The 20,641-nt window shown below is 37.9% G+C and overlaps 1 protein-coding gene across 4 annotated transcripts in view; it reads right to left on the reverse strand.

The window, feature by feature from the left end:
- The window catches only part of SUCLA2 (succinate-CoA ligase ADP-forming subunit beta), a 53,334-nt gene extending 44,513 nt beyond the window's left edge, over positions 1-8,821 (reverse strand). For 3 of the 4 annotated variants that reach the window (XR_012121080.1, XM_073212647.1, XM_036996581.2), the window contains exons 1-2: positions 8,667-8,821; positions 4,638-4,818 (exon numbers count right to left, since the gene is read on the reverse strand). Coding sequence is in view for 3 of the 4 variants with exons in the window: in XM_073212647.1 (XP_073068748.1) it covers positions 4,638-4,818; positions 8,667-8,756 (271 nt within the window). In the remaining variant the exon portion in view is untranslated. Of the gene's footprint in view, positions 1-4,637; positions 4,819-8,613 lie in introns of all 4 variants that reach the window. The other variant, XM_036996582.2, reaches the window with a different exon arrangement.
- Positions 8,822-20,641: the final 11,820 nt, after the last annotated feature.

Raw genomic sequence — 20,641 nt, forward strand, 5'->3', positions numbered from 1 at the left:
TCCATAGAATTTATCACCTTCAAACATAATTTATAATCTCTCATGTTTATCATTTGTTGTTTTGCTCCCTCACTAGAATACAATCTCTAGGAGAGCAGAATCTTTATTTCACTGATGATTTATAAATTTTATAAGCTCCTGGGAGGCTCCCTATCAGATATTTTGTAGATGTTGAATAAAAGAATACTTAAAAATGGACAGAATTCTTATAAATCTAGATTTTCCACTGCTCTTGAAAAAACTGAGAATGGGAAATACTCAAGCCAACAAGAAGTGCCTTGTTTCTATAAGACAGACCCTTATCAGTCTGCCATGGTACCCAACTTTCCCAAGTAAAAACTAGTATTAGATGAAAATTAGAGAAAACTTAGAAATTTCCTTAGAACTAACAATAATTTTCTTACTGAGTAGACAACAGTTAGCCTCAGGGACTATGGAAAATTAAGAGAGTTCACAGCCAAACTAAAAGGAGAAGCAATTAGTCATTTTACCTGTTTTTGGTAACCTGCAATGTCATGGTTTTCTAGTACTGCATAAATATTCATTTATATCCAGAGGGCAAATGTAATTCAAAAGTATAAATGTAATATAAAAAATGGCAAATAATTAAACTGGTGCTTTGTTGGGCTAAATTCAAAATTTCCTAAAATTAAACTGAGAATTTAACATACTAAACTTTTAAGTAAGAGTAATAAAGCTCTATTTTTTTTTTAATTTTGTAAGACTCAAGACTCCTCCCCCAAAGTGTCAACTTCCTTTCTTTAGGAATATAAACTCTTTTAAGGGCAGAGATGAGTCTTCAAAAGTTCCTTCTAAAAAAGCCCTTTACATCAAAAGAAAAGTTAAAACAAAAATTTAATGAAATACAGTCTTATCAAATCATGACAGGGAGAAGGATCAGAAGATAAATCTGAAGACAACTGATTGAAACAAAGATTTTATTCAACTCCATTAACTCATTCAACAGTTACATCTACATACCAGATACTGTGCTGGAGCTGTAGATACAACAATGAGCAAAAGAGACCTTTCCTGCCCTAATAGAGCTTACAGTCTTATTAGATTTGGCCCTTTGCTTTAGTCAGACAAGGTCATTTCTGGATCCTAAAGTTGTCTTTAAAATATATTCACCATCCCTCCTACCTTTAATCATTTACAAATGTTCTAAGCATTCTTCATATACAATCATCTAATAAAACAATGGAAAGAAGAAAAAAGAATGCAAAATCCTATTGTATGCCATTAGAAACCTCTCTCCAGGTTCACTGATAGCAATCTTTGCATATGTTTATTCAACCTGATAGAAATTTCATCTTAACTGTACTAGAATCCTAAATACTAGGACTAAATTCTTCAATCAACAGATGAAAAACCACAAGACCTATCTACATGCTGCCTACAAAAGACTCATTTTAGATACAAGGGCACACACAAAGTTAAAATGAGGGGATGGAAAATGATATTCTAAGCAAATGGAAACCTAAAGAAAACTTGGGTAGCTATAATTGTATCAGACAAAATCCACTAAAAGACTATAAGAAGAGACAAAGAAGGGCGTTATATAATGCTAAAGGGGTTGATCCAACAAGAGTACTAACATTTGTAAATATCTATTCACTCAACATAAGAGCACCTAAATATATAAACCGAATATTAACAGACCTAAAGGGGGAAACAGACAGCAATACAATGACAGTAAGGGACTATGATACTTCATACCCCACTTATATCAATGGATAGATCATCCAGACAGAAAATAAGGAAACACTGGCCTTAAACAATGCATTAGACGAGATGGACTTAACAGATATATACAGAACATTTCATCCAAACCAACAGAATATATATCCTTCTCAAAAGCACATAATCATTCTCTAGGAGCACTCACGTATTAAGCCAAAAACAGGTCTTAATAAATTTAAAACGACTGAAATCATACCATGCATCTTTTCTAACCACAATGGTATGAAATTAGAAATCAATTACAAGAAGGAAAGAATTCACAAATATGTAGAAATTAACATGCTACAAAACCACCAAGGGGTCGAAGAAAAAAATCAAAAAATACCTTGAGACAAATCAAAAAAGAAATACAACACACCAAAATTTACTAGATGAGGCACAAGCAGTTCTAAGAGGGAAGTTAATAGCAATAAATGCCTACCTCAAGAAACAGGAAAAGTCTCAGACAACCTAACTGTCTATCTCAAAGACCTAAAAAGAACAAACAAAGCCCAAAGTTAGTAGAAGGAAGGAAATAAATGAAGTAGAATCTAAAAAGACAACAGAGATCAAATAAACTATGAGTTGGTTCTTTGAAAAGTTAAAAATTGACAAACCTCAGCTAGACTCACCAAGAAAAAAAGGGAAAGTCCTCAAATACAATTAGAAATGAATGAGATACAAGTGAAACCACAGAAATTCAATCAGAGACTATAAACATTTAAACACCAACAAATTGGAGAAATTAGAAGAAATGGTTAAATTCCTAGAAATAAACAACTTACCAAGATTGAACCATAAAAAATAAGAAAATCTGAACAGATTGATTACTACCAAAGAGACTGAATTGGTAATCAAAATTCTCCCAACAAATGTTCAGAACCAGACGATTTCACCAACGTTTGGTGAATTCTACCAAACATTCAAAGAAGAATTAACACCAATTCCTCTCAAACTCTTCCAAAAAAATAGAAGGGGAGGAAACACTGCCAAATTCATTTTGGCCAGCATTACTGATACCAAACCCAGATGAGGATGCCACAAGAAAAGAAAATTAGGCCACTATCCCTGATGAAGACAGATGCAAAAAATCCTCAAAAAATTTTAGCAAAGCAAATTAGACAGTATGTAAAAAGGATCAGACAGCACGATCAAGTGGGATTTATTCCAGGGATAGAAAGATAAATAGAAAGACAGCCAAACAAAATGGAATATTATTCAGCCATAAAAAAGAATGAAATCTTGCCATTTGTAACAACGAGAATGGATCTCAAAGACTAAATGAAATAAGTCAGACAGAAAAAGACAAATTCCACATTATCTCTATTATATGTGGAATTGGAGGGAAAAAATTAAGCTCATAGATACAGAAAACAGACTGGTGGTTGCTAGAGATGGGGGTTAGGGATAGGAAAAATGGATCAAGGGAATCAAAAGGTTAAAAAAGAAAAAGATGAGATTTAAGAATCATTTGACTTCTAAAATCAAAAAATACCCTGAGACAAATTTTTGGAGGAACTGTAAAAGCTATGCTTCATAGAATTATTCACAACAGATAAAACTTGTCTTCAAAGACAGCACTTCCCAACTTTTTCATATCATGTGTAGACAGAAAGTAAAAAAGAAAAAGATGAGATTTAAGAATCATTTGACTTCTAACCTCAAGAAATATGAGAATAAACATGTTGTTTTAAGCAATTTTAAAAAACATGTAGTAAATGTAAGCATTATTATTAATGCTTTAAAAAAGGCCAACAATAAAAACAGATTAGTCAGACAACATAAATTTCACTAAGTTGAGTAATTTTCAGGCAGCAAAATGATTACATTACATGTAATTTTAAACATGGAAAGCCAATACCAATGCAATTCTATTTAGGGCAACAGGAAAATTATATGTATTTGTATCTTAGCTATGTACTAAGGTTTCTTCTTTTAAAATTCTATGAAGCATAGCTTTTAAAGTTCCTCCAAAAATTAGAACAAAAATGGAAGAAACTTTTCCCCCAGCCTAAAGGATATTATTCTGGGCAATAAAGAGCCACAGAATTAATTAGCTGTCTACCAAAGATCTACCATTAAAAATATATATGAGTAAAACGGTCTATAAAAAAAATTAGAATTAAATTTCTTTCAACCATTCTCACATCCTTAACTTCAATTATTCAGACCAGATAAAATTTGTCTTCAAGGACAGCACTTACCAACTTTTTCAAATCATGGCAAACATAGGAAATGATAGAATTTGTAGAGAATACTCAGGAAAAGGCCAGGGCTGCTTCAGCAGTCACCAACTATAAGGATCAATGGTGCTAGTCCCATGCTAACAACTCCCCATGCTAAGAATCAGGCACTCTTTTAAGAGTCTGGGATATATTAATGCACAACATGAGACAAAGAAACCCTGCTCTTGTGGAGCTTACATTCTAATGTTCACCTTCTTTTTTTCCCCCTTTGGTTCCAAATTTTTCCTATCCAAAAAAAGCAAGGGAAGGCAGGTGGTATATTAGAACTCTTTACAGCCACATTGGCAGCTAAGATTCCCTTCACTATTTCCCTGAAGAATCATCACCAGCACCACCTTTTTAAGCTACAAATTATTAAATAGAACTTCCTTCCCCATAATTATATTCAAACTGAAAACATGACTTCAGCTTCCTAACACCAATATAAGTGATTCTTAAATTACTAGCACTACAGGAGCTTATGATTCTTAAATTACTAGCACTACAGGAGCTTATAGTAATCTCATAATTTTAGAATGTCAACAATCATAAAGTTCCATCTTCTAAGTAAATAAAATTTTATTATTTTAAATAAAATAAAACCTAAAGTTGTTATTAAACCAAAAGTAAAGTTCACATCTTATCAGAGTTCCCATGTCAAAGTGGCACAAGTTATTCTTGATTTAGTACCTAATTTTTTGGCAATTGCATAAGCTTCATCTGGTGACTTTGCCACATGTCCTTTGGGAATAGAGACACCAGCTTCTTGCAGCAGTCCCATGCTCATGTACTCATGGAGTGAGAGATGCCTTTGCTGTGGCTGCTGTATTTGGAGTACATGGTTGTTAAATAATCCAGAACTTCCCAAAACCTAGAGAAATTGTAGACATATTTACATATGACAATGATTTGAAAGTTATTAAAAACACCTTTTCTAAATACTTTGCTTATATACAGTACTTGGTTCTTCAAAACCTAGAGAAATTGTAGACATATTTACATATGGCAATGATTTGAAAGTTATTAAACACACCTTTCTAAATACTTTGCTTATATACAATACTTGGTTCTTCATAACTGTTAATAAAATAATAAAACTATTGCATTAAATCATCAAAACATAATACTCAAGAGTACCTAAATTATAACCTAAGTGCTAATCCACTACCTAAATATCAAATTTTACCCTTGTGGTTTTAACTGTTACCGCATCATGTCTGATCCTTATCTTTTATACCATATCTCTAATGACCTATAAAAAATAAGAAACCAACAGATAATAACCCACTCTCGTCTACAAAATCAGAATCTCTGGACTTGGCCTAAGGAAATCTGAATTCATAAGAAGTCATTCAGTGATTCTTAAGCACCCTACAGTTTGAGAACCACTAGTCTATGAAGTCAATCACATGAAGTAGCAACTTATTTCTGGTTTATCTGGTAAACTAAAATCCTGGATAACATTTCACTAGGGTAGCTCAACTCCCTGATTTAGTGTCACTTCAATATTAAAAGCCAGCAACTTCCCAAACTATTCAATATACACCTACCTTTTGAAATCCCACTCATGGGTATATACCCAACAGAAATGAGTGTTTCATCTACCAAAAGTCACATGTAAGAATGTTCATAAGCTTATTCATAATATCCAAAAAAAAATGGGAAGGACCCAATTACCTATCAACAGAATGGATAAATTATGGCATATTTATCTAACAGGATACTACAGTGCAATTAAAAAAAATAAAAGAACTATTGCCCATAGATCAATAGATTAATCTCACAAACATAATTTTGAAGGAAAGAAGCCAGGCACAAAAATACAAACTTACATGATTTCTGTTTACACAGTTCAAAATCAGTCAAAACTTATGTATGGTGACAGAAGTCAAAAGTAGTAGTTATTTTCTGTTGGGGAGTATTGATAAGGACAGTCAGGCACTGGGTGCCTTCTGAGAACTTAAAACATTATATATCTTGAACCGAATGGTGACTACACAGATATATACATGCATAAAAATTAACCTGGCCACCTATAAGTTGTACACTTTATGTAAATTATACCTCAAAATAGTAATAAAAATAAGGGGAGGATAAGGAAGGAGTACCTAGCCATAAGCTTAGCAAAAGTAGTCATAAACTGAAACATTTTTTGAATCCCTATACACCAGACACTGTGCTAGGGACAATGAAAGAACAAGGCTGACATGGTTCCAGCTACAAAGTTCAGACATGTATAAAAATATATATATGACATGTTTTATACAGACATGTATAAAAATATATAAGAGCAATCGTAGAGTCACTAGGTAGCACCTAGTTAGCTGGACAGACTTAAAAAAAAAAAGCACTACAGAGGCCTAATCCCAGTTTGGAAAAAAAACTAAAAAATACTTTGGAGACAACTGGGGAAATCATTTGAACTACACAATAAATATAGTGTTAAACAATGTTAAATTTCCTAAGTATGGTAATTATATTGTAGTTACTTAGGAGAATGTCCTTATTCTTAAAAGACATACTGAAATATACAGGGGTAAAGTACCTGCACTTACTCTCAAATGGCTTAGCAAAACTAAGTGAATGTAATCTTATACATACATCCATACGTATATAAACATATGTATATGTACATACATGTAATTTTTTAAAGATAAAGCACATGTGGTAAATGTTAAATTTCAGTGAAGGCAATATGTGTTCACTGTACTATTGTTAGAACATTTCTATCACTATGAAATTTTTCCAAAAAAAGTTCAGGGTAAACCCATGACACAAAACTCTTTTAAGTATATTTTTTATGGTTTCTTTCAAATACCCGTACTTACAAACAAATAGTCATACTCATAAGGTATCACTGGTAGCTTTTATAACCATTTAAAGGTTTTAATATCTGAAGTATTTTGATAATGCTTTGCTGGCACCACTAAAAGTTGTAACCTGAAATATCATCAGCTTTAAATTATGCTGCTGATACAAATTCCTTCATAATCACAAAGATGCCCATATTTAAGTATTTATCTTTCTTGACATCACTTAAGATTACTGCTAAAATGCCATGAATTCATGGCCAAATCCCTACCCAATACCTGTGCAATAACATACCTAGTTTAAATAATACTTATTCAAAAGTGTTAAAATGTAGTTGCTGGGTAGTGTGATTCACAACAACACAGAAAATATTTTAATTTTATCTGCTTGTAACCTGAACTATTTTTATCAAATATATATACTGGATATAAGATACAGGGAAACTAGAAGGAAGGTCAGAGAACTAAACAAAATGTTTAAGAGAATTTGCTAAACTCAATGTGTGACTTTGAACAAGTTTCCTAAGGTCCCACACTGTGTGTTTTCATCTACAAAAGCAAGGAGTTAGACTAAGACCCTTCCAAACTCTACAACTCAATTAATGAGAGGGTGGAAGAGAAAAGATGTTACAAGACAATGTATCAGGCATTTTCAAGAGACAAAGGCTTTTAAAGAAATTTCCAAAAGGATAAAGATTATCATTAGGATGAAAACGTATTTGTTTACCACATCCTCATTTTCTAAAAACTTGACACACCCTTTAAAACTCACAAGAAGGAAGTTCAAGGCCAAAAAAATCACTTCTATTAAGAGGCATATTCATGGAATTTGCTACATCTAGGCTGAAAGAATGAATAGCTTTAAAAAGAAAAAAAAATAGGTCTAAATCAATTTATTTGTCATATCTGAGAAGTTAGTTTCAGAACATAACCTTAAATTCTGGAATTATGAAGTCAACCATGTCCTTTCCCAAGTTTCTTGGTGTCAACATTAAAAAGAATGGACCAATTCTTACCCTCCGAAAAAACTGTGGAGCAGATCCAAGCACACAGGCTTTGGAGCCAAACAGTTATGGAATTAAACCTCAGCTCTGACCTTACCTGGTCCCTGACCTAGCCCAAATTACTTGTTCTCTTAGCTAGTTTCTTCATCACTGATGCAGATATTAAAGATGCCTTGCAGTGTTGCAGAAAAGTCTAGTGAAAGACTACATGCAAAACGCCTAACACAGTACTTGGTATACAGTGAAAACTCCAAAAACAAAAAAACTGTAACTATTATGCTATGGTCTATCCAAAAGACAATTTTCTTACTTCCCCATTGGTAGCTGGTAAACATCATCTTATTACCACTATTAACGAACAGAGCAGTACACAACTACTTGGAGAAAGTGGAAAACTTCCCTGCCTCGTCCCAGAAAAGGCCCGTCAGCGAGCACTGCTGGTTCTTGGAAGTCATTCCCATCTGTGACAGCTCCCAAGACACACAGAAGCACACGTGAAGGGCATTCCCCTTCCCCAAAGAGCGGCCGCGGAAACCACCGGGGCCGCACCGCGCCGGACGCGGGGTCGACAGCTCAAACTGTCTTGGCCCCTCACCTCCCACCCCAGGTCCCTCCGCCCCCTTGGAAACTGGGTGAGCTCGACAGTCGGGGCGCCGGGCTCCCCGCGGATAAGGGCCCGAGCAGAGCGGCGCGAACGTGGGCCTGCTCGCAGTCCTGGCGAGCAGCGATCCCGGACAAGCTGCCCGCGGGCCCGGCGAGACACCCCATGTCAGCAATGTCACGGACTGCGAGTGACCCCGAGCCGGGCCTCAAGTCCCCTCACACCTCGCCCGCAGGAGCCGGGTCTCCCACCTCGCCCTTTCTCCTGCCGACTCGCGAAGCGAGAGCGGGCTGGGCCGCCATACCTGGGCGGCGGCCCGCAGCGCCGTCCGGGACTGGTGGCTCCTAAGGGTGGCGGCGGCCCGCAGACAGCTGTAGAGCACGGAGGCCGCCATTTCTGAGTCCGACCCCGTCCCCTCGGCGCCGCGCGCAGGCGCAGACACACCGGGCCCGAGCGGTGCGGCTGCACGCGCGCCAGCGCCGGCCCCACCCCCGCCTAACTCCGTGGCCGGGCTCGCCGGCCCCCGGCACGCTTTGCTCTTTAGAACTCCGCACCACGGCCTCAGTATCCCTTCCAGAAAGCGACCTGAGCATTTCCGAGTGAAATGTCATGGAGAGATGACCAGCGCCGCCACCTGTGTGAGCTTCTGGGCCTCATTGCCTCATGCGTGAGATGGGATTCATGCAAAGAAGTGCTGAATATCTGCTTTGTGCCAAGCACTGCTTTGATACAGCAGCGAATAAAACAAAAACAACACGGTCACTAGTTACCGATCCAGATGGCACACCGGAATCACCTGGGCAGCTTTTGAAAGGTACCTTCACCAGACCTCATCAGAGGAGTGAAGACAGGCATCTGTATTTCTTCGGATTCTCTAGGTCAATCAGATGCACACCGGCAGCATTGAAAACCCTGAGACGACGTGTGCCCCGTCAAAAAAATTGACCACTGGGCAATGCCTGAGCTCCTGTTCTGCTCTGCACACCTAGCTGTACCCAGAATTGCCTGAAGGGCTTCTAGAAATACCTTTGCTTGGGCCCCCTACCAAAGAGTCTAGTTCAGTTGTTTGGGGTAGGGCCTAAAGGGGTATTTTGTGAAAGTTACGCTAGTGTTTCTAATAAGCACCCAAGGATGATAGCCGCTCTTGTCTTGTTTTTCTCCTACACTGTCTCTTTCACTGAAGAGGAAGGGCTCAGTAAAGGAGAGAGGCAGCCAGTGGATTTAAAGTCAATAGACCTGGATTGAATGCTAGTTCTACCTGCTAACTGTATGGTCTTAAGCAAATCATTTATCCTCTAGGTTTCAGGTTCCATGTTTCTAAAAGTGGGTGTATTTGTTTCCAATAACTGCTTTAACAAATTGGCCACAAACTTGGTGGCTCTAAAACAACAGAAATCTATTGTCTTTCAAATCTGGAGGCCATAAATCCAAAATCATTACCAGTGGACCAGATCCAAGGTGTCAGCAGGGCCACACCCCTCCGGAAGCTTTAGGAGAAAATCTGTTTCTTGTCTTTTCCAGCTCCTGTGTCAAATATTCCTTCTTCTAAGGGTACATATACATTTAGAGTTTATGTACATATTCTACCATAATCTCCCCATCTCAAGATCTTTAGTTTAACGATGTCTGCAAAGTCCTATTTTGCCATATAAGGTAACATTCACAGGTTCCAGGGATTAGGACCATGGGCAGCTTTCAGAGGGCCATTACTGAGCCCACCACAATTGCACAAATAATGAATGCCCTGACTACCTGACTTATTCTACAATAATTACTTACTAAGAAATAGTAACGGTAAGATAAGCATGTGAAAACACCTTAAAATGTTATGCAAACACAAGCTATAACCATTATTATCACTTTCCATGACTCAACTTTTAAAATCTCCAATGATATGTACTAACCCCTGGCAGCTTCCCATCTGCTCTCACAGAACATCTCCCCTGAGGCGGAGCCAGGACCACCCTATGTTTATACAACCCCTTGTGAGAGTTAGAAAGGGAAGCGACTGCATCCTCAGGACACTTTACCTATTCTGTTGGAAAACTGGCAAAATATATTCTGCCATCTATCGAAAACTTGTAAGGGGAATTGGGCAAATAAGTAAACATATTAAGGTTAGTGGGAGTCAGGTTTCTTTGCATCAAAAAAGGAGTTAAAATATGAAAGAGTTTTCTCTTGATTGGAATGAAGTATTGATGTAAACTCTTGGTTTTCAAATACATAAAGATACATACAGGAATAAATGTAGATGTTGTATTAGTCAGGGTTCTCCAGAAAAATAGAACCAATAGGATGTGTATATATAAAAAGAGAATGAATATGTTAATATTTGGAATGGTCACATAACTCAGTGAACCAATACTTTTTTCAAATGATCAATACATGCAGGTACAAAATCATGCATGAGTAAAGATTCATTCAATATTCACAGTAGACCAATGGATTTCAAAGTAAGGGGAAAGTTCATTGATTCCACATTGGCAAAATCTGTAAGAAACTACCACTTGCTGAGTGTTGGAATACTGCCAAAGACAAATATCTGTAATTATCTGAAAAGGCCAATGCAATATCCCCCGCTTCCCCAACTATTTATCTGTGAATATTTTCTTCATACACTTCAGGAAGAACACATATTACAACCAACTGAATGCAGAAGCAGATGTAAGAATCTTGCTCTCTTCTATTAAGCCAGACATTAAAAAGAGATTTACAAAGTTGTAAAACAATGCCTCTCTTCTCACTAATGTTTTGGAAATAATTATTTTTCATAAAAAAGCATTTTGTTTGTTAACATGTAGCAGGCTACTATAGTTATTTTTAAAGTAAAATAAAATTTTCTCAGTTAAAATTAAAATGGTAAGTACTGATAGAACCACATAAACAAAAGCTCTTTAGGATCTTCAGCAACTTTAAGGATAGGAAAGGATCCTGAGACCAAAAAGTCTGAGGATTGATGGTTTAGTTGTTTTCTGTATTTAGCCTCCATACTTACAAGATTGTAACCTTACCTCACTTGGAATTCTTAATGCTTCCCAGGACCCAGGCCAGGAAGTTGCAGCTCACACCAGCTGGCATTCTTGCTATTCGTGGAAGACAGAGTGGACATCGGATACTTTTCCCTTACTTCTGTGTCATTCATTTGGGGTGCTATGGGCCAAAGAGTACACGACCAGTGAACATGGCTTGTAACCAAAGGGACACCATCCTCCACGTTAATGAGATGAATTTCAAATCAGAAAACCAGTTGGAACTGTCTTATGGAGCTATTTTAGACAAGTGTTCCTAAGCAAAGGAACAATTTAAAGGCCCATTTAGAACTAGGATTTAGGCACAATGTTGATTTACCACATTCCAGTCAAAGTTCAGCAGACCTCATTTGTTCATTTTTTATTGAGTTATCTTTTTCTTTCCTTTTGGTACATCAGTTACCTATAATATATATAATTATTCTAGAAATCACATTTATAGTTTATTATTCAAATGTATTAAAGTTCTACAGGTCAATCTACAATAATTAAAATCAAATATATAAAGTCTGAATGGTCTTATATTCAAATGCCAACTCAAATCAGCTGTTCAGGAAACAAATTGATTCATCTATCAGGTAAGATACACCTTCCAAAAGATAACAGAAAGGATGCCCAATTAATTCAGGCATATACTATTCTCTATAGGTTTGCTACAGAAATGATACTTCTGTTTTATTTGATGCATAAATTCTGTGAACAAGTCCTGGGGATGGCATTAAACAATTTCTTGAAAATTTTTCACAATGTTTGGATCACACACACTTGGGTTATAATGTGTACACCCCAGGTTTTGTAATGCCATGATGAAGTTCTGATATTTATCAGAATAAACTTTATAAAATTCTTGATCAGATAATAAAAAGATAAATAAAAACAATGTTTACCAATTGGTTTCAAGATAAAACTTTTTAACTGAAATTTGGTATTTACATTCAATTCAACAATCTGGAAATTATCCATGTGCCTGGCTAACTAGCTGACTAGCTTTAGATTAATTTCATCTATCAGTTCATTGAATTATTCAATGAACATCTATTGATATGTATACATATTGATGTATGATGTATGTCCAAAATATGTAATTGACATTATCCTGGGATGATGGAAGAAAACAAAATCCTTGTGCTATGTTCTTCCATACTTGGTAAATGTATCTTCCAGGCTAGCTGTGACCTTGGCTGGGAAAGTACTGATATCAGAGACAGATTTCAGTTACAATAAGGAAGGGATGGTAGAGAAAGGTTGATTACAGATTAAATTAATCTGTACAGTAAAATAAATGAATATTCATTTCAGAGAAACCTGAAGTTAGCTGTTCTCTAAGGTTGTGTTTTATTACTACACTGAAAGCTGCATGAAGGCAGGGACTAGATGTCTTGTAAACTGTTGTATCCTCAGGGTCCAGCACTATGTCCCTAGCAGACAGCAAAGTCCTTGAAATAGATTTGTTAAAAGTGGGAATGAATCTGTCACTAGAGTTGTAGTACAAAAGGGAAGTGGGCTAGAAAAACAGTGACATTTTAAACCTCCATTAGTGGAAATAAGGTGGACCTAGAACACAAAGGAAATTGAAAGCCTATGCCCTCAAGAGAAGCTTTGCAAATTGCCCTTGCCCCCTAATTTCCAAAGTTGTTCCAGAAATAGAATATACCCCAGGAGGCCTCCTTCCAAGGTGAGTTCTCTACTACAGTAGAAGCTGAGCAGAAGCTGAAATAGGAGAGAGAGGGAGGGAGGGAGAGAGAATGAGGGAAGGAAAAATGGAACAAGAAAGAGATTTTGTTAGAAAAGAGGGTATAACTGTGTTCACTTGAATTCAAAAGTGGAAATTCAGGCCCTAATTAATTTTATTCTATGTTTTATAATAATTAGATAAGATGTTGACTAATTTTCCAGTGGTGTCTTAGGAGTAGGACTGGAAAGAAATGCCACATAATGTTAACAGTAGTTATCTCTGGCTGGTAGACTTGTTTTTTCTTCATTGTATGTTACCACATGTCTGTATTTTCTATATGGAATATATATGACTTTGAACTTTTAGAAAAATACTATGCCTCTTCCAAATTCCTCACAAGCCCAGAATATCTATTTTAGGGCAAAATTAGTTGCAAACTAAAGGAATTATAAGGCTTCAAACTAAATTATGTCCGGTAATTTTAGCAGTGCTGCATAAATGTAAAGAATCAATACATACTTAATTTAATGAAATGAAAGTTGTTAAAAAGGAAACAACATGAAAAACACCAGCTGTGTGACTTAATGTTAATACTTATCACAAAATACTATGTATAGTATATATGGGGGAAAGTTCAAGACTGCAGGAAAGCTTGATACCTATAGTGGAGAAAGACATTATAGGAAATTGGCATGATAAGCTACTAAAGTGGAAATAACTAAATAGCTATTATCATCAAATAGTCTCAGAGTGGTACTAGTTTGAATCTAGATGAGAACTTTTGAAACTAAATTGAATTTTCCCTTACTTGGATTATCAGAATGGGTATATTCCTTATTTCAGTACTATTTATCTATACGCTCTGGCTAGAACTTCCAGGACTATATTGAATGGAAATGGCAAAACCAGGCATCTTTATAATGAATCTTTTCTCAAAGGGGAATTTCCATCTCTACCATAGTCTACCTCCTTAGTATGTAAACTGTTGTTTTCTGAAACTTGTAGTCTGAAATTGTTGTACAGAGTAAATCCATTTCTCTGTACAAGTGTGGGAATGGCTCACCCAGAATTCTGATGGGTCTCTCTTTCTGTGGGAAACCCTAAAAGAAGGTTAGTGTGATGAATTTTGCACTCCATCAGTGTTGTTGGTCTCAGGGCCACACTGCTTCACCTCATCTTCCTTACCCCAGTATCCGTTTCAAATTCCCTCTGCCTTCAGCTATCACCTGAGATGCCCTTGATGGCATACCTGGTAGTGTGAACCAAATCCTCATTCCTCAAAGGTCTGAGCACACGGTAACCATACCTTTCTAAAGTTGAGGTTACTGCACTGGTCATTCACATCACGAGTGTGCAACGGAGTACCAAGATGGACACAAGTGGCTCATCTGAGCTGCACACATATTCCTCACTGCCCACCTTGTGTAACAGCAGCCTCACGTCCTTCTGATGGTCATTGTCAACCTTGACCCTGTAACATGGGGTCATTCCTGACAAGATGTTGACTCATCTTTCCCATTGATCCCTGGACACAAGGAGACCAAAGTGCTTAGTGTAGGCTGGAGGCACTGGAGGGAGGAAAGCGAGGAGAGTGCAAATGAAGCAGAGACAGCACCAAGTAGCTCTGTACCATATGGGGAAGGAACAGACAGCTCTTCCTAGATTCCAGTCCCATGACGTGTTGATAAACCCCAGATGCAGACCCCCTCCATCTGGAAGGAGGAGACCTCTGGCTGTCCATCACCCCACCCTGAGGCAATAAAAATTCACCACATACCCCTAGCATGGCCCACTTCCCCCTCCCTTCCCTGTTCTCTTAAAAACTCCCCAGCACCCCTCCTGGGCACGACTTCCCCAGCCTGTGTTTCAGACTGGTGAACCTCACCCGGGAATTGTGCTCAAATAAACTGCCTGGCCCTTTGTTGCCTCTTGTCGCCTGCTTATTTCAGCTAGAATTTATTTTACATTTGGTGCCAAAATCCCGGGAAGGAGCATGAGTGCAGGGCCCCAATCAGCCACCAGCATCCCCGCCCCCTCCTTCCCCGACCTGGGACCTCAGCCTTCTCTCCACTGCATAAACTATTTTCCAGTGAGTCCCTCAGTTTCCCCCGGTCTGTTTCCCTTCCTAACTCCATTTCACCTGGTCCATCCAAAATCATAGCTATGTCCAGGTTGGAGCATCCAGCCCAGCCTCTGCTGGCATCCGGCCCATCTGCTGCGGGCATCCAGGATACCCACCCCTGACTGTGTGGTGCAGGAGACATCCCTCACCCAGGCTCCCAGGATGTCTCCCCTGACTTGGCATGCATGGGACACTGGGCGCTCCTCTCAGCGGGATTAGTTGGGGGGTGACACAGACATGGGGATCCAGCCCTCAAAAGCAGAGGCTCAGACCCCATTGCGGTGTCTCATTTCTAATCTGGCTGCTCTATATTTGTCCCAGGAAGTTCGCAAATGGAAGCTAGTCTTTCCTTGCTCTCAGGCCGGGCCTCAGTATCCCTTGGACAACCAATCTCGCTGGGTCCCTGAGGGAACTTTCAATTTTGGCATCCTCACCAACTTGATTAATTATTGCCACCGGAGTGGAAAGTGGGATGAAATCCCATATGTGCAGGCTTTTTGGACTCTGCGCTCCTGCCCAGACCTTTACGTTAAGTGTTCGACGACTCAGGTTCTCCTGGCCCCATCTCCAGTTAAAGATTGTCAGCCTCTTACTCTGCCCAGTCCTTCTTCCTTTTCAGATCCACCGGAGAACCTTGCTCTCCCACCTCTCTCAGCTTGCTACCTACACCCCTCTCTGCCACCATCTTTAAGTTCTTTGTCCTCCCCCATGTTGCTGTCATCTTAAAGTCCTACATTTTCAACCATGCCATCGTCCTGTTCCTCTCCTCTTCCAGTGGCTGCACCTTCCCTTCCCCCTCTGCCTCCGCCTCCACCACCCTCTTCCCCCACTGGAACATGCCCCTCCCTCTCTCCAGTTCCGGAAGCCACAGACAAAAAAAGCTAAAAAGAAAGAAAGCAATTAAATATCAGTAACTTAAATCTTTATATCAGTTTGTCTGTCTGTGTATATGTTTTTATATGAAAACTGTTGCTAACTGTAGTCGTTATGTCTCCATTTGTATGTGTGTGTGTCTAAGTGTGTAAATGAAAAATATTTTCCTACCTCCAGATGGTATTAATAAAAATTGATTTTTAAACAAGTGCTTGTGAAAATTGGGCATTCGAAAACTTCCAGAAAATCTAATAAAAAATATTAAGCATTAATGCTAATTTAAGTTTAACTGAAACAGACATGTCCTTATGGTTATCAGTTGCCACAGTTTAAAGTCATTTAAGTTGATGTTATCTGTTAAACATTTCAAGAACATGCTTAAAGAAAAAGCTTGACTTTGTCTAATGTTTAGTAAAAGTTTTGTAAGTAATCTAGCATGGTTGCTAAAAATAAGTAAACAAGTGTAGCAAATAAACATCTTAATAATAATACTGTATTAATGTATAACAGTATATATATATATATATATGCAAACAGCCTGAGAATTTTTGTAGTAACCAAAATTCTTGAAGTTTGCTAAGTTATATAGACATATTTTGTGTCTAATGAGAAATTGTGCTGTAAAGCACATTTCCAAAACTGAAAATATACATTCATAGATGTATCAATCTGAAGAATGCTAGTGTAACAGTTTACAGTGGCCTATTTTTCAGTGTTCACTAAAGGATAAACTAATGGTTTTAAGTTCTAATAAAACTACTTAATATAATAAGGAAAATATTTCTCTATGCTAAAGATGTGTGTTTTAATAAGAGAAAGTGTAAAAAATGGAAATTCATTTTGTTGAGGGTAAAAGAAGGTAATTGTTCTAAAGTACAGCTATTTATTTAAAAGGAAAGAATACTGAATGTAAAGAGAAAGTTGTAGAAAGCTTGTGGAAAAATTGATATAGTCATGCTATGTGAAATTAAAGCAAGTGAGTCTTGATATCAAGTACACAACAAAATTAGAATATTTTTTCAGTTAAAAAGACAAAGTTTTCTTAAACTGTTAGTCTGCTCTTAATGTTGAAAGATTGCAAAATACTTTCTAATTGTGTTTTCAAAATAGTTTCTCATGCTTAAAATCTCAATGAATTGTCTGAGTATTTAAGAAGTGAGATTCTTATATCAAAAGACTAAATGTTAAACTTTCCTAATAACTGTGTAACCTTCTCTATTTGCCTTTAAAATCGTTTATTGTAATTCTGGTTAAATGGGTATTTCTTCATATCAACCTATAATCCTATTTAAGCAAATGCCAAAGAAACTTTCTTTTGACAACTTTCCAAAATCAAATTTAAAAAAGTGCTTTTACCTCTAGTTAACTCTGATATTTTCCAGAGGGCCCCTGGAACATGTCAGAAGAAATTTTTCTCCTCATCCGGAAAAATATTTGGCTAATTTGGCTTATTTATCTGATATATATTTACCTAGAAAGCACTGTCAAAAGGAATGATGCTAAACTTTGTTACTGAATGTTTTGTGTTACAGAAATATCCAAATTTCCTTATGACAACTGTCTTACAGTAAGCTCTCATCAGATCTTTAACCATTGTCATTTGTAAGTCTTTTGTCATCTATACTCACTGTTTTATTACTCCTAAACTAGTAAAAAACTATATTTTCAGCAGAACAGGTATTAGTTACATAAGATTAAGTAAACTAAGGAAGATAATTTTGTGACTTTTTGTATCAAATGTTGTTGATAAAGTGTTTTAAGCTTTTTCTCTTAAGCTGACAACAGTTTAGTTAAATGAGTGCCTTTATAAGCAGAATTTAAATTTTATCTTTCTCTCTACCTCATCCCTCCAGAATTTAAAAACTCTCAGTGACTATTTTTATATTTCATGGCAGTGTGTTTATTTGCACAAGTTCAACAAGAATCTGCTTTCCTTGTAAGAGGACCAATTAAAAACACTGGTTATATTACCAAGACTTTGACTGGAACATCATATCTGAGAGACACGTGTGCAAACTCAGATATGAACAGACAGCTTTAAGGAACTAAGATTGACTTTATGCAGCCAACAAAGCCCCTTAGAAGAACTGGCCTGGTACCTTGCTTACAGAATTCCCAGCAGCCTTACCAGGTGAGTAAGGAAGGTCACTTCCTGGCAGGTGCAGGAACCTCAGGAATGTCTTGGGAACCTCAAGAAGAGAGGAATTCACCCAAATGTACAGGTACTGCAAGCACAACCTGATGGCAAGTCTGGCTTGGCTATCTAGCCTTGAGAGGCCTTTAAAAGTTCAATCTGGAATTCCTTACAATAAGTTCCAGCAAAGCACATTTAAAAGATCCCATGTAATCAATTACTCTTCTTGCTGCACTTATGCAAATAATCAAGCTAACTGTTAATTATTTTCTTAATCTGGCTACTTATAATAAGAATGAAGGTGATTTTAGATAAAAGTATTATTTCAATAATGCAGTCTTATCTGTACTAAATTCTAATACTAGTCATTGAGATGTAAACTCAATCCAGAATTCTAGTTTCCCCATGATACCTGGCTATGATTCTCAATTAGACTCTTCATATTTCTAGTTCTCATATTCAGCCATGCATTTTTAATCTCATCAAGATTGTCCTTCTGGAATAGAAAATCCAACTCCAGATGTTGCTACTTAACCTAATAACACAATTTGTTCTATCTTGCCTAGAAGCCACAAAACTGCAAATAGTAATAGGAATGAAACCCAGAATAGTAGCACCATCCTTCCAAGGCCCTCTCAACTGACCAGTGATGGAAACCTAGCTGCACCCTTTACTGTGCCACCTCTCAGCATGAAGCAGCCAGAACGGTCATCACCCCTTTTCCCTAGCAGCAGCTAGAGTCTCTTTCTGTAGAGGGGAAAATGAGACAAGGACCATAAGCTTAGACAAAATAAGGTGAGAGCCTCTGGAGAAAGCAAAGCAGGATATTTGCAGTCAGAGGAATGTAACTACATGCTAGGACACCCCCCCCATGACACCCCTTGTCAGACAGAAATAGCCAGATTGAGTCATCGCCCATTATGACCAAAAGGCTGGAATGTAAGGCTGGAGGCACTGGAGGGAGGAAAGCGAGGACAGTGTAAATGGAGCAGAGACAGCACCAAATAGCTCTGTGCCATATGGGGAAGGAACGAAGAGCTTTTCCTGGATTCCAGTCCCATGACATGCTGACAAACCCCAAATGCAGACCCCCTGCATCATAAAGGAGGAGACCTCTGGCTATCCATCACCCGACCCTGAGGCAATAAAAATTCACCACATACTCCTAGCATGGCCCACTTCCCCCTCCCTTCCCTGTTCTCTTAAAAACTCCCCGCCACCCCTCCTGGGCACGACTTCCCCAGCCTGTATTTCAGACTGGTGAACCTCACCTGTAAATTGCACTCAAATAAACTTCCTGGCCCTTTGTTGCCTCTTGTTGCCTGCTTATTTCAGATAGAATTTATCTTACACTTAGGTGGTAGCTGCCGTTTGTAGTTCATGGCAGCCCTTTCTGTGTCCCTAGGTCAGAGTACAGCCTCTTTAGGATCAGGACCTTTAACCCTGCTGACCCAGCATTTTAAGGATAAAAGAACAGAGTCCCCACTAGGTCATTGAGAGTGATAGTAAGAGGGACCCTTAGTTCCTGGACCCATATATTCTCCCTATTGAAGACACAGTATCACATAAAAGTCTTTAATTTAATGATTATACCATGTCATGGAGGATGGTGCCCCCATTCTCACAAGGGCTATGAGTCTCTGCTTACAAGAAATATGAAAGACCCATGGAAAATTATGCTTCAGATCTCCTTGTCTCCATCATTTCTGTCTTTTTCCTCTTAGGTTCCTGACAGGGAGGCAAGCCATTTACCACTGCCCATAAGGGTTAATATATATTCTCTGCATTCTACTTTTGGGCCACTTCTCCTTCCACATAAAATGCATGACTGGCTAAACCATCCAAAACACACTGCCTATTGAGAAGACTTCCCTCACTGTCTTTCAGAGCCATTCCTGAGTAAGCCTGCAATGCAGCCACCACCCACTGTTGGCTTTTACCCACATACCAGCCTGACTCTTTCCTAAATCAAATCTCAGGCTTTCTCCTCCTCCTTCATTTGCTCATATAGGACCCCATTCAGCCATGGATGTGAGCTGATGGAGGGATAACTGGATGACTTGGAGGTCTGAACTGTTTGCTCAAGCAGCTTGCTTATGCCTGCTGGTCCTTTGGCTCATCAGAAAATACTACTAAGGAAATTAAAAGCAAACCATACACTGAGACAAAATGTTTGCAAAACAAATATTTGATAAAGAACTTGTATCCAGAATAAATAAAGAACTCCAAAATAAGAAGACAAATGACCTAGTTTGAAAAATTGACCAAAGATTTGAAAAATTATTTCACCAAAGAAGATAAATGAATGGCAAGTAAGAACACAAAGAAATAATTAACATAATTAGTCATTAAGGAAATGCACATTAAAATCACAATGAGCTACTCCTACATACCCTTTAGAATGACTAAACCATAAAAGACTGGGGATTCGAAATGTTGGTAAGGA

This window comes from Manis javanica, chromosome 9, assembly GCF_040802235.1.
Source record: "Manis javanica isolate MJ-LG chromosome 9, MJ_LKY, whole genome shotgun sequence".
Taxonomy (NCBI): Eukaryota; Metazoa; Chordata; class Mammalia; order Pholidota; family Manidae; genus Manis; species Manis javanica.